Genomic DNA, 14720 nt, shown 5'->3' with positions numbered 1-14720 from the left:
TACTTTAAAAAAAAAAATACATATATACTATATAATGACACCCTTTGACTTCTTGGTGAGTTTTTTTTTATATATTTTAACTCCCCTTAATAAAAATCCTAGTTCCGCCATTGCATCTGAACTAATTAAGGCATAATAGATTATAAAGTGTGTAATTATCTCAACTAATTAAAGTTTAATAGGTTTTTATGGAGAATACATTTATTTTTATTTAATGATGTCTTCAATATGCCCGGTGGGGCCCGATTCGGCCAAAATCGTGAATTTTTTATATCAGATTATTTGAACTTGGATCTAAATAATTTCCAATATCAGAAGATAGAAAAGTATTTAGTTGCTGAAAAAGAAAGCATTTACTTGCTAATAGGGGCTATAGCCTATATGTTGCTTGAACGGGCAGACACTATGTGAAAAGTGAACGTAGTCGTACATACAAACAATTTGTGCTATGGACGATTTTAAAACCAAGACTATACACGGTAAATGCTAATGCTTGAAAAAGAAAATAAAGTTGAAACTGATAAAGATGTCAAAATATTGGTGGCCTGATAACTAAAAATAACGACATTAGGCCAACTGCCAAGTGTAATATGTGTAAATTACAAATAATATTTATATTACCTACGTGTACGGTCTTTGATTGGCTGACCTCACAAGTTCCCCAATACGGAAATCTTCTTCTTCCACATACATACGTGTTGTTTAATTTAATTTAGATTAAATTATTTTCATTAGAAAAGTGGCTTCAAATGAGAAATAATGAAATTTTCTACACAGTTTCGCACTTGTTTCCTCTTCAATTATTCTAATCTCTACTATAAGCTTAGAGTGGTTTCCTTTAAAGTATACATAACAATAATAAAGACGACGAAAATGACTACAGTATATTTTATTTCACTTGATTAAAACTTTGTCTCGTAGACTTGGTTGCAAGCTTCTAAAAGGTGACACGGAGAGGAAAATCTGGATTTAGGCGATATGTTGATGATAGTTAACGTAATCAATAAAAAATATTTATGCAATAAGATTACTTATGTAATAGTTACAAGTCAAATTAGATAATAGCATTCATGAATGAGTACATAATCGTTTGGTTAAAAATAAAAAAAAATTTGGTATAAGAAGTTACATCAATTTTCACTAATATTAATAATCAAACATAAAGTAAATATAATTTCACATTTTATATCAGAATTAGTATCCTAATCATAAACCATGAAAAACGATGAGACGTTTCTTGCCTTGTTCTAATTGGTAGGAGAAATCTAACCACCATACCGAGTAATCACTCCCTATTTGTAGACTTTGATGCAAAGGTCAAAACCATTAACTAGTTGCCACTTGTCCACAACCTTCTATCCAGATTTTTCACATTTTCTTTTGTAAGATAAAATCCAAAAGCTTCTAAACTGGAAAGAAGAAAAACTCAAGTAATTTTACTTTTTTATTATACACTATATACGTGTTTTTTTCAGATAAGTTTTTAAATATTTCACCCTAAACACACAGCAAAGATGATGCATTGACATAGAATAAGGCCGGTACCAAATACTATTGACTTCCCTTTTCTTCTCTTCTATAAATTAAGGGTCATCATCTCATTTCTCCTATAGGGACTACAAGTACTGCACTTTTGCTTATATTATATAGCTCTCTTTGTTTCATTCAAACAATTGCACCCTTTTAAGTAATCTTTATTACAAGTAGAAAAAAAACCAATGGGAAGATCACCAAGTTCTGATAAAAATGGACTCAAGAAAGGTCCTTGGACCTCAGAGGAAGATCATAAGCTCATAGAATATATTCAAGTTCATGGTCCTGGAAATTGGCGTAGCCTCCCTAAAAATGCTGGTACGTGATAATATTTTCTTTTTAATCTGTTCCGAAAAAGTTATGACATCTTTATGACTATAAGTTTCAAAAAATTCCGTTCTTTTTATATCTCCTTGTCTAATATTCAAATTTTTCTAATAAATTGAGACGAAAGTAGTACTTAATTGTTGTTTCATAGACGATTTTATATATTTTTTTTAATCATATTGCTAATTAATAAGTGCTTTATTCTAATCTTTCATTTGAAAAATTATTTGTAGGACTTCAAAGGTGTGGAAAGAGTTGTCGTCTTCGTTGGACGAATTATTTGAGACCAGATATTAAGAGAGGAAGATTCTCATTTGAAGAAGAAGAAACTATTATCCAACTTCACAGTGTTCTAGGCAACAAGTAAGATACTCTCTTAGTTCTTTATTTCATTTTCTGTGTTGCTCTTTTATAGTTTGTTTCTAAGGAAATGACACTTTTTATATTTAATTTTTTTTTTATTTTAAACTTTTAATTTTACACACGCTTTATAGTCATAAGAATCTCATAATTAACATGTATAAGACCATCAATTTTAATGGTACTTTTAGTATGTAGCAAAATAATTTGCTTTCTTCCTTAAACCTGTACTTTATTTAAAGCTTATTATTGTTATTATTTTCAGATGGTCAGCAATTGCTGCTCGTTTGCCAGGAAGAACGGACAATGAAGTAAAGAATTATTGGAACACTCACATAAGAAAAAGGCTTCTAAAAATGGGACTTGATCCAGTAACTCACAGCCCTCGTCTTGATTTATTAGACTTATCATCCCTCCTTAACTCTACACAATTTAACCTTTCAAGTTTACTTGGACTACAAGCATTTGTAAACCCTCAAGTCTTGGCACTAATTGCTACAACCCTTTTTACACCCCATACAGAAAATCCAGAAATGTTATTACAAAGACAACTTCAAGAAAACCAATTTTTGAACGTACAGATACAAAACCAAGAAGGGTCTCAAGTGTTGTTCCAAAAATATCAAGAAAATCAAATTTTAAATGCCCCAATGGAAAACCCTACCCCAACTTTCCAACCTTATAATCAGTTCCAAGATCGGACTTCAGAAATACCAACATGCACTAAATCAAACTTGGGATCATATAATTTGGTGAATGGCCAAAATTTACAAGAAAATGTGATGCTACCTTTGCAAAACTATGGCCAAATTTTACAAGAAAACTCCAGCGGTCAAAACTTTAGCTTTGATTCAGTGTTGTCAACACCATTGTCAAGCAGTACAGAAGATGAGAGAGATAGCTACTGCAGTAATTTCATGAAATTTGAAATTCCAGAGAGTTTATTTTTTGATGATTTAGTGTGAAAATTGACACTCTTTAGTACTTGGTTATCACTTTTTCGTTGTTGTTTCTCTTCTAGGCTAATTATTTGGATGGAACAATTGTTACATTCTTTTTTAACTTGGTCCATTCAAATCTACATTTTTTTTTACGTGGATTTTGAATTTTATCTATACATAAAAGCTTTTTGTTGCTTACTGTCGTTCTTTCCCAAGCGTAGTTGGTGGATGCGTAGTGGTTGAGCTTTTTAAGGCATTCTTAAGGCTTTAAAACTTAAAACAGTATCAGACCGTCTATTGTCCTCTTAAAGTTTCGTGATATAGCCTCTTTTTTTAATTCGGTGTTAGTTATCCTTACCCGCGTTGAGTCAGACTAATTTTAATTTAAAACTTATTAAAGGGATAAAGCTTCCGAGTAGGCTTTTTTGCATTACAAAGCTTGAAATAAAAACTTTTGATTAAGGTTGGATAGCCTAGCTCTAACCTTGGCCTTTGATCCTAGATCTTATAGTAATGGGGGAAAATAATCTTTTATATCCCATGATTAATTTCATGTTATTCCTCCTTTTCTTCTATTCTTCTTGCTCCTCTCCGGTCTCTCTATTTCTCTATTTCTTCTTCACGGTTGGAGAGCTTCAATTGAAGCTTTAGTTGCTTCTTTGTGTTTGATTGGAGTTTCTGGCCATAACATCTTTAAACTATATTCTAAACTTAAATTTCATTCTTATATATCCAAGTCAACAGAAATATCTTAAACTATAGTACAAAATGAGCAGAATAAATCTCACATTCCTACTGCTACTTCAATGCTAAAAACTAATAACGGCTCTCTAACTTCTTCTCGGACCAGGTATAATAACTTCAATCGACGACCTTCTCCTCTTGCTTTTCTCCATGCTTTGAGTTTTAAATTCGTCATTTAATATTAGTCGTACGTTCAGTTTTAATTCCTCATTTCAATGTTAGTTTTCGTGGACAAGTAATCTTTATCCTTCTTTGCTGGTGTATACGGTCGGAATCGGGCTCGACTATTGCATGACAGATCGGGCTCGGAACGCGAGGGGTTGAAGATCGACCCCGAGTCTCATCGAATCAGAATACGAGGTCAGAATGTTCGTCCTCGAAACATTGAGCCCATGATCCCGGAATTGACCCTAACCCCGAATAAGCTCGAGGAAACATTGCCAGTATAACCAACAGAAAACCGAAATAACGGAAGGCCGAAATATCCGTAACCGGTCGGATATTTCGGCGGGAATCTCGGCACGTATCAATAAAGAACCGGCAAATCAGCAAACCATGAGATTGTTACCTTTTATAGAATTGTATCTAAAGTAGGACTCCCCTACTATATAAAGGGGGTCTGATTAATTGTAAAACATACTGTAACTCGCATCCCAAAGCAATATATCATTATTTCAGTTCTTACTATTCTCTTTTCATTCTGTTCTGATATCGATAAAAATACTTTTGGCTCGAGGGCGGTTAGCCTTCTAAGGCGAAGACCGTTCAACTTGTGTGGTTTGCATTTACTTTCCTATTGATTATTTCAATTTCAATTTGATTTATCATTTTGTATCAAGTTAGATCACGTATCCTTAAAACTACGTATAAATTAAATTGTTATCCGATTTTGAGGGTAAACAGTTTGGTGCCCACCGTGAGGCTAAGGATAATAGTGGTTATGTGGTACAAATCTCCATAACACACACTACTTTGCGCTTGCTCTTTGAAGTGTCTCTGATTTCAGGTTAAAACACAAAATTTCGAACTCTCAATCAACACCCCTACATGTTGACAACGAGTCCAGTTACCACGTTGAAAATAACAACGTAGCACCCGGTAACGAGGTACCGCCCGCTGATCCTATCGAAATTCTGGTCGCAAACCCAATTGACATTAATTCACATGTGGCTATCGACGCAAACTTGCCAACTGACCCCGAGAATAGCGTCCCTTGGTGGAGCCCGATCGACAACTCAAAATACACAAAATATTGGATGGGATGGGATGGGATCAGTTTAATGGTGATCGTCGAAATGTTGTAGGCCCAACAAGCGGCCATAACTCAATTACAGAACCAAAGCCGTGCACCGAGCAGAGTTGAACCCGATCCACCCCTGGAAGTCACCCGTAGGGATAAACTGGTCGCAGAAAGGTCAAATGAACATGAATTGGGGGCTAACCTCGAGATCATAAATATGCTCGAAGAGCTGATAAAACAGATAGAATCATGGGAGAAGAAAATTGATGCTAATGACAAAAAGATGGAAACCTACAATTCCAGGGTAGACCATATCCTAGGAGCACCGCCGATATTGAAAGGTCTGGATTCCAAGAAGTTCGTGCAAAAACCTTTTCCTCTGAGTGCGGCTCCGAAGTCGATCCCTAAGAAACCCCGTATGCCCGAGATACCTAAGTATAACAGAACAACCGACCAAAATGAGCATGTAACCTCTTATACACGTGCCATCAAAGGGAATGACTTGAAGGACGATGAAATCAAGTTTGTTCTGCTGAAAACATTTGGACAGACCCTGTCAAAGGGAGCTATGATATGGTATCACAACTTACCTCCTAATTCTATTAACTTATTTGCTATGCTTGCAGATTCTTTCGTGAAAGCACACGTTGGTGCCATCAAGGTCTGGACCAGGAAGTCAGACCTTTTCAAAGTAAAATAGAAAGATAACGAGATGCTAAGAGAGTTTGTATCCCGATTCCAGATGGAACGGATGGACCTACTGCCGGTTGCTGATGATTGGGCTGTTCAAGATTTCACTCAAGGACTCAATATTCGAAGCTCGGTGGCTTCACAGTAGTTGAAGCAGAACCTGATAGAAAATCCGGTTGTTAACTGGGCCGACGTGCATAATCGGTATCGATCGAAAGTCGAAGATGATCAACTTGGAGCCCCTTCGGGGTTCGTTTATTCTGTCAGAACCATTGATAGAGCCAAGAGAGACATCGACCGTGAACCAAGATCGAATAGGGATCACTATCAACCGTACAATGAGGATCGAAGAGGTAACAGATATGGGAGAAATCTCATAATAGGCGAAAGAAAAAACGATCGAGGTCAACACAGTCGGGGACTCATGAGTAAATACGGCTTTGACAGGCCCATCGGGCCTAAGGAAACACCGAGATTATCCGAATACAACTTTAACATTGACATTGTCGGCATTGTATCAGCTATCGGACGTATCAAGGACACCAAATGGCCTCAGCCATTACAATCCGATCCATCCTTGAGGGATCCTAACCAGATGTGTAAACATCATGGCACTCACGGCCACGAAACGAAGGATTACCGACAATTGAGAGAGGAAGTAGCCCGATTATTCAACAATGGGCATCTTCGAGAATTCTTTAGTGACCGAGCAAAAAATCATTTCAAGAATAGGGATTCTAACAAGCGGCGAGCAAGAAGAACCTCAACACGTCATTAACATGATTATCAGTGGGGTCGATATTTCTCAGGGGCTGATGTTGAGACGCACCAAAGTATCTATCACAAGGGATAAACGAACTCGGGATTACATATCGGAAGGAACCTTGTCTTTCAACGACGAGGACGCGGAAGGAATCGTGCAGCCCCATAATGATGCACTGGTAATATTTTTACTCGTAAATAAATTCCGAGTTAAACGTGTATTAATTGACCCAGGTAGCTCTGCCAATATCATCCGATTTAGGGTCGTGGAGCAATTCGGTCTACAAGACCAAATCGTGCCTACAGTCCGAGTTCTAAACGGGATCAACATGGCATGTGAAACCACTTAGGGCGAGATAACGTTACCAGTAAACACAATCGGGACTACCCAGGAAACTAAAATTTATGTGATAGAAGGAGACATGAGGTACAACACTTTGTTCGAAAGGCCATAGATCCACAATATAAGGGTAGTGCCCTCGACAATGCACCTAGCGGAGTCAAAACAGTCTATGGTGAACAACCGGCTTCCAAGGAAATATTCGCGGTCGAGAAGGTGATACCGTCATCTACAATCTCATCATCGAAGGATCCAAACCAGGTGGTCAAAAATGGGGCCAAATAACAATCATTGATACCAGCCTCGGCAGATTCGGACAATCGAGGGGAAGGCGAGGATGATGATTACGGGGTTCCCAGATCTTTTATAGCCCTCGATGATTTCGACTCCACTAAATCGACGATCGAATATATGGAACAAGTCATATTGAGAGAACACTTGCCCGATCGAAAGATATACCTGGCACAGGGCTAAGCTCTGAGCTTAGAAAAAAGCTCATTCAATTTCTTATAACTAATGAAGATTGTTTCGCTTGGTCCCATTTTGATATGATAGGGATCCCACCGGAGATAACCACTCATAAGCTAAGCCTGGACCCGAAATTCCATCCGGTCAAACAGGAGAGGAGGCCCCAGTCCGAGGTCAAACATGCTTTCATCAAGGATGAGGTATCTAAAATCCTTAAAGTAGGGTCCATTAGGGAAGTTAAATACCCCGATTGGTTAGCTAACGTAGTGGTAGTCCCTAAAAAAGGGAACATATTAAGAATGTGTGTAGACTATAAGGATTTGAACAAGGCGTGTCCCAAGGACTCTTTTCCTCTCCACAACATCAATCGCATGATCGATGCCACAACCGGCCATGAGATCCTTAGTTTTCTCGATGCCTATTCCGGGTACAATCAAATACGGATGGACTCGGATGATCAGGAAAAAATCTCATTCATCTCAAAGTACGACACCTACCGCTATAACGTGATACTATTTGGATTAAAAACTACCGGTGCCACTTATCAACACCTAGTAAATCGGATGTTCGGTGAACAAATAGGAAAATTAATGGAAGTTTACATTGACGACATGTTGGTTAAGTCCCTGCAAGCAGAGGACCATTTGAAATATTTGCAGTAAACCTTCAGCATATTGAAGTAATACAATATGAAACTGAATCCATAAAAATGTGCGTTTGGAGCTGTGTTGGATAAATTCCTCGGATTCATGGTATCCAACTGGGGAATCAAGATCAACCCCAACAAAATCAAAGCCATCAAAGATATCACGGCCGTGGACAACGTAAATGTCGTGCAATGACTAACCGGACACATAGCCGCCCTGGGATGATTCATTTCGAGGTTGTCCGATAAGAGCCACCGATTCTTTGCATTATTGAAGAAGAAAAACTTCTTATCGACCCCGAAATGTCAACGAGCTTTAGAGGAACTCAAACGGAACTTATCAAGCCCACCGCTACTTCACACACCGAAGGCAGACGAATAACTAAACTTGTACTTGGCAGTTTCGGAGATAGCAGTAAATGGAGTCCTGGTCCGGGAAGAGCAAGGTACACAATTTCCAATTTACTATATTAGCAGGACTCTAGGTGAGGCCGAAACTAGGTACCCTCACCTAGAAAAACTGGCGCTCCCTTTGCTAAGCGCCTCTAGGAAGCTAAAACCATACTTCCAGTATCACCCCATATGTGTCGTAATTACTTACCCGTTGAGGAATGTTATGCATAAGCCTGAGCTCTCGGGCCGGTTGGCCAAATGGGCCGTGGAAATAAGTGGGTACGATATTGAATACCGACCCCGGACCGCTATTAAGTCTTAATTATTGGTAAACTTTGTGGCAGACTTTACACCGGCCATAATACACGAAGGTCGAAAGAGAGTTATTAATTAACTCAGGGACTTCTTCGGGAATTTGGACCCTCTTTATGGATTGGCATCGTATTGAAGCCACCAACAGGCAATGTAGTTAGACAATCTATTAAGACTGCAAAATTGACTTTCAACGAGGCTGAATATGAGGCCATGATTGCAGGCCTTGAACTAGCCAAAAGCTTGGGGGGAGAAGTGATCGAAGCCAAGTGTGACTCCCTCCTTATGATAAACTAAGTTAATGGAACATTCGAGATCAGAGAAGAACGAATGCAAAGATACTTGGACAAATTGTAGGTATTATTACATCGGTTCAAAGAATGGACTTTTACAACATGTACCTCGGGATCAAAACAGTGATGCTGATGCCTCGCTAACTTAGGGTCATCGGATGAAGACAACGAGTTCAATTCGGGGATAGTCATACAACTTATGAGATCGGTGGTGGAAGAAGGCCATGCCGATATCAACTCGACGAGCCTAACTTGGGACTGGAGAAATAAATATGTAGAATATCTTAGGACCGGGAAAGTTCCCTCGGATCTAAAAGAATCGAGGGCCCTGCGTACAAAGGCATCCAGGTTCAGCCTGTCCGAAGATGGAACCCTATTTAGAAGAGGATTCGATGACCCACTCGCAATATGTTTAGGTCCAGGAGATACTGAGTACGTTATGAGGGAAATCCACGAAGGTACCTGTGGAAATTATTCGGGCACCAAATCGTTGGTTCGAAAAATAATCAGAGCTGGTTATTACTGAATCGATATGGAAAAAGACGTGGAGGAGTTCGTATGAAAATGTGATGAATGTCAAAGACACTCTTCGATGATTCATCAGCCCGGGGAGCTGCTGCATTCGATTTTGTCACCATGGCCGTTCATGAAGTAGGGAATGAATATTGTTGGCCCCCTTCCACGGGCTCCCGGTATGGCTCAATTTATATATATATATATATATATATATATATTTATGCCTGACTATTTTTCTAAGTGGGTGGAAGTCCAGGCATACGAAAAGGTCAGCGAGAAAGAAGTCATTGACTTTATTTGGGATCATATCATATGTCGATTCGGAATGCCAGCCGAGATCGTATGCGACAATGGTAAACAGTTCATCGGCTGCAAGATAAGCAAATTTATCGAGGATCATAATATCAAAAGTATCCTTTTAACACCCTACCACCCTAGTGGGAACGGGCAAGCAAAATCGACCAACAAAACTATACTCAAAAACCTCAGAAAGAGGTTAACTGACGCCAAAGGCAGATGGAAGGAAATCTTACCCGAAGTCTTATGGGCATACCGAACGACCTCGAAGTCCAGTACCGGGGCCACCCCGTTCTCGTTGGTCTATGGAACCGAAGCTCTAATACCGGTCAAAGTCGGAGAATCAAGTCTCAAGTTCTAATATGCAACCAAGGAATCACATGACGAGGCTATGAACTCAAGCCTAAATCTACTGGATGAAAGGCGCGAAACAGACCTTGTCCGATTGGCCGCCCAAAAGTAGCGGATTGATAGGTATTACAATCGACATGCCAACCTTTGACACTTCAATGTCGGAAACTTGGTACTAAGGAAGGTTACACTATACACCCAAAACCCGAACGAAGAGAAGTTTGGTCCGAACTGGGAAGGCCCTTATCAAATTAGTGGGATCATACAAACTCGGAATGATGAACGGTGAGCAACTACCGAACAATTGGAACATAGCTCACTTCAAGCGATACTATTGCTAAGGTACGACCCCATTCATTTCTTATTATTTATTTACATTCCGAACTAACACTTGAAGGGAATCATCAAAGAACGATACAACCATTAGGACTAAAAACACGTGTTGCACTCTTTTTTCCTTGAACCGGTTTTTTCCCCAAATAGGTTTTTTGGAAAGGTTTTTAACGAGGTAATAAGTAAATCGTGCTAACTTAGTATTGAAGGCCGGTTACGAATCGGTATCGAAGAATACAACAGTATTTGAGGCCTCTCTTCGATAGGACCCGGACACTGGGAGGATCACCCTCGGTTAACGACTTTAGCAAGGAAGGAAACTTTATGATTAAATGGTCACGGCTCGATCGATAGGATTTACTATAAGGGCCAAACGGTCACATGAACCGTGCCCGCATAGTCTACTCGAGCCCTAGCATAAAACTTGTACATATGTGTAACTATCATGCACAAGAATAAAAATTTCTACCTTGCGGATAAATATCTTGTCCTTTAAGAATTTCTCTTTCTTCTCTTAAGGAATTTCTTACATTCGATCCCCTAAAGGTATCAAGCCCAAGAGACGCCTTTATCCGGGTTCGAACGATCACTCCCAATCTAAGGTTGTCGTCCGAAAATAAACTCGGACAACTCAAATTATCGGAGCTCGGGGGCACAAAGCCTATTTGGCGTTGCCCGAATTAAAAGGCTACGGCCATTCCGTAATATCGAAACCCGAAGGCACACAGCCTATTTGGCGTTTCCCGAATTAAAAAGCTACGGCTAACCCCGTTCGGGGATCGTTATCTAAGGCAAGTCCAGATTACTCGAGGTGAAAAACCCATTGGGCAACACCCAAACTAAAAAGGTTACGGCTATTCTAAAATGGCTCAGAGACGTTCGAGACCCGTAACAAAAAAGAAGGCCTTCAAAATTTCATAACCGGTTCTAAGGGCTACCCTCGGCAAACTATAATCTAAACTACTTTGGAAAAAAGTTTCCGGTAATACCGAACCCCCACGATGCCTTAAAATGAAATAATGTATAAGGCAAGGTTTGTTCGAACCTCCAAACGTAACCTAACTATTTCATGCTATGGCATTTCGATCTTTGCGAATATAAGTAATAAAGTGAAGGGAAATTCAAAAGCTGTTGAAGGGAAAAAAGCCTTATATATATATCAAAAATTCTTTTTACAAGGGCCAAACATCCCCGATGCAAATTTTTACAAAGGTCGAACAGCCTAAAAAAGGTAATACAAAAACCAAAAAACAAAAACCTCTAAAAAGTTCCTAAGTGGCCTAGTCTTCGTCAGGGGCCGCATCATCACCTTCGGGGTCTCCGCCACCCTCGGACTCGCCCAAATCTTCAGACTCCTCGAAATCTTCCTCTTCGGGATAGGCCATCTTCCTGGCCTCAGCTGCGAGCACCTTGGCATTCTCGATCTCACACGATAAATCAAAACCCCGAGCGTGAACTTCCTTGAGGGACTCCCTTCGAGATTTACACTTCATATGCTCAACTATAGTTTTTACAAGGTCCTGAGCCACTTCGGCATCGTCCTTATACTTGGCCACCATTTCATCAGCTTTAGCTTTGACGACAACGACCTATGACTTGGCCGTTTTAAGCTCATTGGCTAGACTTTCTCGATCTGAGACAGCCAAACCTAACCTAGATTGGAGCTCCTAAACCTTTTTGGTCTGAACCTTAGCCCTCTCCTTTGCTGATCTAAGCTAAAATTCACCCGAAGTTAGTTGTGCCCAAGCAACCTCGTTTTCCAAGGCCAGATGATCTATTCGGCCTCTCCATTCATCCGTCTCAGCTTTGACTATATCTATTTCAGCTCAAAGCTGGTCAATCCGATCGAGTTTTTGCTGGACCTGCGGATTTTGACCATCAATCACTGAATCAAATTCATCGTCACTAACCTCAAAAATATTTACTTGCTCGACAAAATCAGCATGTTCCTTCCGAGCAACTTCTAGCTCGGCATAGAGGTTCTTAACCTCCCCTTCGAACTGCTCGCTAAGAAGTTTAAAGGCGTCTCTATTCTCTTGAGCTCACGAACTTCAGCTTCGAGTTGTTTCAACTGTCCCGGTACCTTAAAAAGGTCTCGTGATGAAGCATCGAGGCCTACGAGCACGAAGAGAAACACTAAGTTATCAACGAATATTATAAGTGTAAATCAAAAACTCACTTAGGAAAGCATGAAATTACCCGGTTCAGCGCTTGTTGTGCTTTGTTGAAAAGGCAGTATGCATCCACCTCATTTATCTTGGCTTGATCATCCTCGGTCACCAAACACCGAAGATAATTGGTCACCCTTACGAGGGTAGATATGACTCGGGCATCCTCCGGAAGGGAGATAATAATGGATCGCTTCCAATCGGGATTAGCACTTGGGGCAGGGAATAAATCGACTAATTTTGGGCTCGAGGAAGGCCCGCTTGCTTCAGATGGTGAGCTATTCTTTGGTATCTCTAAGTCGCCAAATCCGGTGGCGTCATCCATGGCTGCCGAATCCATGCCGTCGAAAAAACTATGGAAGGGGTCGTTCGCTCTATAGGCCCCCTCGATAGGGCATTCTTTTACACGTTGGGCCTAATTGAACATTGACTCTATGAACGAGGGTGACTTGACAATATCTATCGGGCTAAGTGCTTCCTGCGGGGCTTTGCCCGCATCCCGGGAAGCTTTAGTTCCTGCCTCTTCCTCGGCCTCCCCGACTTGATGAAGATCGACATTGCCTCCCTATGGTTCGGAGGCCCCTTGCCCTTTGAGCTGCGGCAGCTCAATGGCCACCAGATCGAAGGCTTCTCCTTCCCCCTAAGACTTATCCATCAATCGATAGAGTGAGTCAGGAGACAGTACTCGAGCACTGGTGCTTTTCTTGGGTTTACGTGCTAATCGTTTCCTTGGCTTCTTTTTCTCAGAGCTTGGAGAACCCGGAGCCCTTTTTCTTTTCTTTTCTTCTCTTTATCCTGCCTCAGAGCAGATGGTTCGATAAGGATATCATCATCACCAGATAGAGGCCTCATTGCAACAGCTTTTGATAAACCTGCCAAAGGAAATAAAATGAGTTAGAACTCAATAGCACAAAAGGGAAATCAAATGCCACTTAAGAAAAATCTCACCACGGGAACGGGCCTCCCATCGACCCTTCGAAATCTCGTGCCACGAACGCTCGGAATAGGGACTTTGTGTAGCAATGCCCTCGACCCATTCCTTGAGTCGAGGAACTGCATCCGGCATCCGAGCAACAACTGCACCACCACAAAACATCGACGAGAAGGGACAAAAAGGAAGAGCGATGAACAAAATCTTGTGTAATGACCCGACTTGTCGTTTTAAGAATTTACGCCCGATCAGTGAGTTAAGGTCTCGAGCAGCTTCACAATATGTATTATGACTCACGGGTGTGGTCGAGTTTGATTTTCGGAAGATTTAGAATTTAATTAAAAGAACAATTCTTATTTAGAAGCTTAAAATGAAAAGAGTTGACCACAGAGTTGACTTTTGAGCAAACGACCTTGGAATAGAATTTTGATGATATCAATAGCTTCGTATGATGATTTCTTACTTCGACGTATGTCCAAATTCGGATTTGGAAGTCTGTATGATAATTCGACGCATTTTGGCAAAAGTTGAAAAAAATAGAAGATTTTGGAAAATCCTACCAAAGGATGATTTTTTTTATAATGAGGTCAGATTTCGATTCCGAAAATGGGAATAACTCCATTACGTCAATTATGACTTGTGTGCAAAATTTAAAGTCATTCCGGATTTATTTGATACATTTTGGTGCAAAATATAGAAGTTGGAAGATTTGAAAAACTTATAATTCGATTCGATGCGCGATTCATAATTTCGGCGTTGTTTGACATGATTTGAAGCCTCGACTAAGTTCGTATTGTATATTGGGATGCATTGGTATATTTGGTTGAGGTTCTGAGGGCCTCTGATGGATTTTGGAAGGTTAGCGGATCAATTCGAACTTGAAGAAAAGCTGGTGGAATTTCTGGGCAGCTAGCTTTTTTTTTGTAGGTGCGGTGATTCATTGATAATAATATTGGCACGTGAACTGTCTGTGCTGTTGTGATATGAAAAGTGGGCACGAGGTGCCAGGAAAATATGATGATTTAATTATGGACACGAAGTGCCGTGAAAATATGAAAATGGGCTGAGACCCGTG

General features: G+C 40.1%; 1 protein-coding gene across 1 annotated transcript; it reads left to right on the top strand.

The window, feature by feature from the left end:
• Positions 1-1625: 1625 nt before the first annotated feature.
• Positions 1626-3282, top strand: LOC104086594 (transcription factor MYB41-like). The gene is made up of 3 exons (XM_009590908.4): positions 1626-1851; positions 2094-2223; positions 2486-3282. The coding sequence occupies exons 1-3, from the start codon at positions 1719-1721 to the stop codon at positions 3183-3185; spliced, it is 963 nt and encodes a 320-aa protein (XP_009589203.1). The 5' UTR covers positions 1626-1718; the 3' UTR covers positions 3186-3282.
• Positions 3283-14720: the final 11438 nt, after the last annotated feature.

Source organism: Nicotiana tomentosiformis, chromosome 6, assembly GCF_000390325.3.
Source record: "Nicotiana tomentosiformis chromosome 6, ASM39032v3, whole genome shotgun sequence".
NCBI lineage: Eukaryota > Viridiplantae > Streptophyta > Magnoliopsida > Solanales > Solanaceae > Nicotiana > Nicotiana tomentosiformis.
Note: the sequence above shows the minus strand (reverse complement) of the source record. Positions and strands in the feature narration are given on the sequence as shown.

Excerpts from the sequence above, each read along its gene's own strand:
- LOC104086594 (XM_009590908.4), top strand. The coding sequence starts at position 1,719 with ATGGGAAGATCACCAAGTTCTGATAAAAATGGACTCAAGAAAGGTCCT. Across the intron at positions 1,852-2,093 it reads TAGCCTCCCTAAAAATGCTG|GACTTCAAAGGTGTGGAAAG; the intron begins GTACGTGATAAT and ends AATTATTTGTAG. Across the intron at positions 2,224-2,485 it reads CACAGTGTTCTAGGCAACAA|ATGGTCAGCAATTGCTGCTC; the intron begins GTAAGATACTCT and ends TATTATTTTCAG.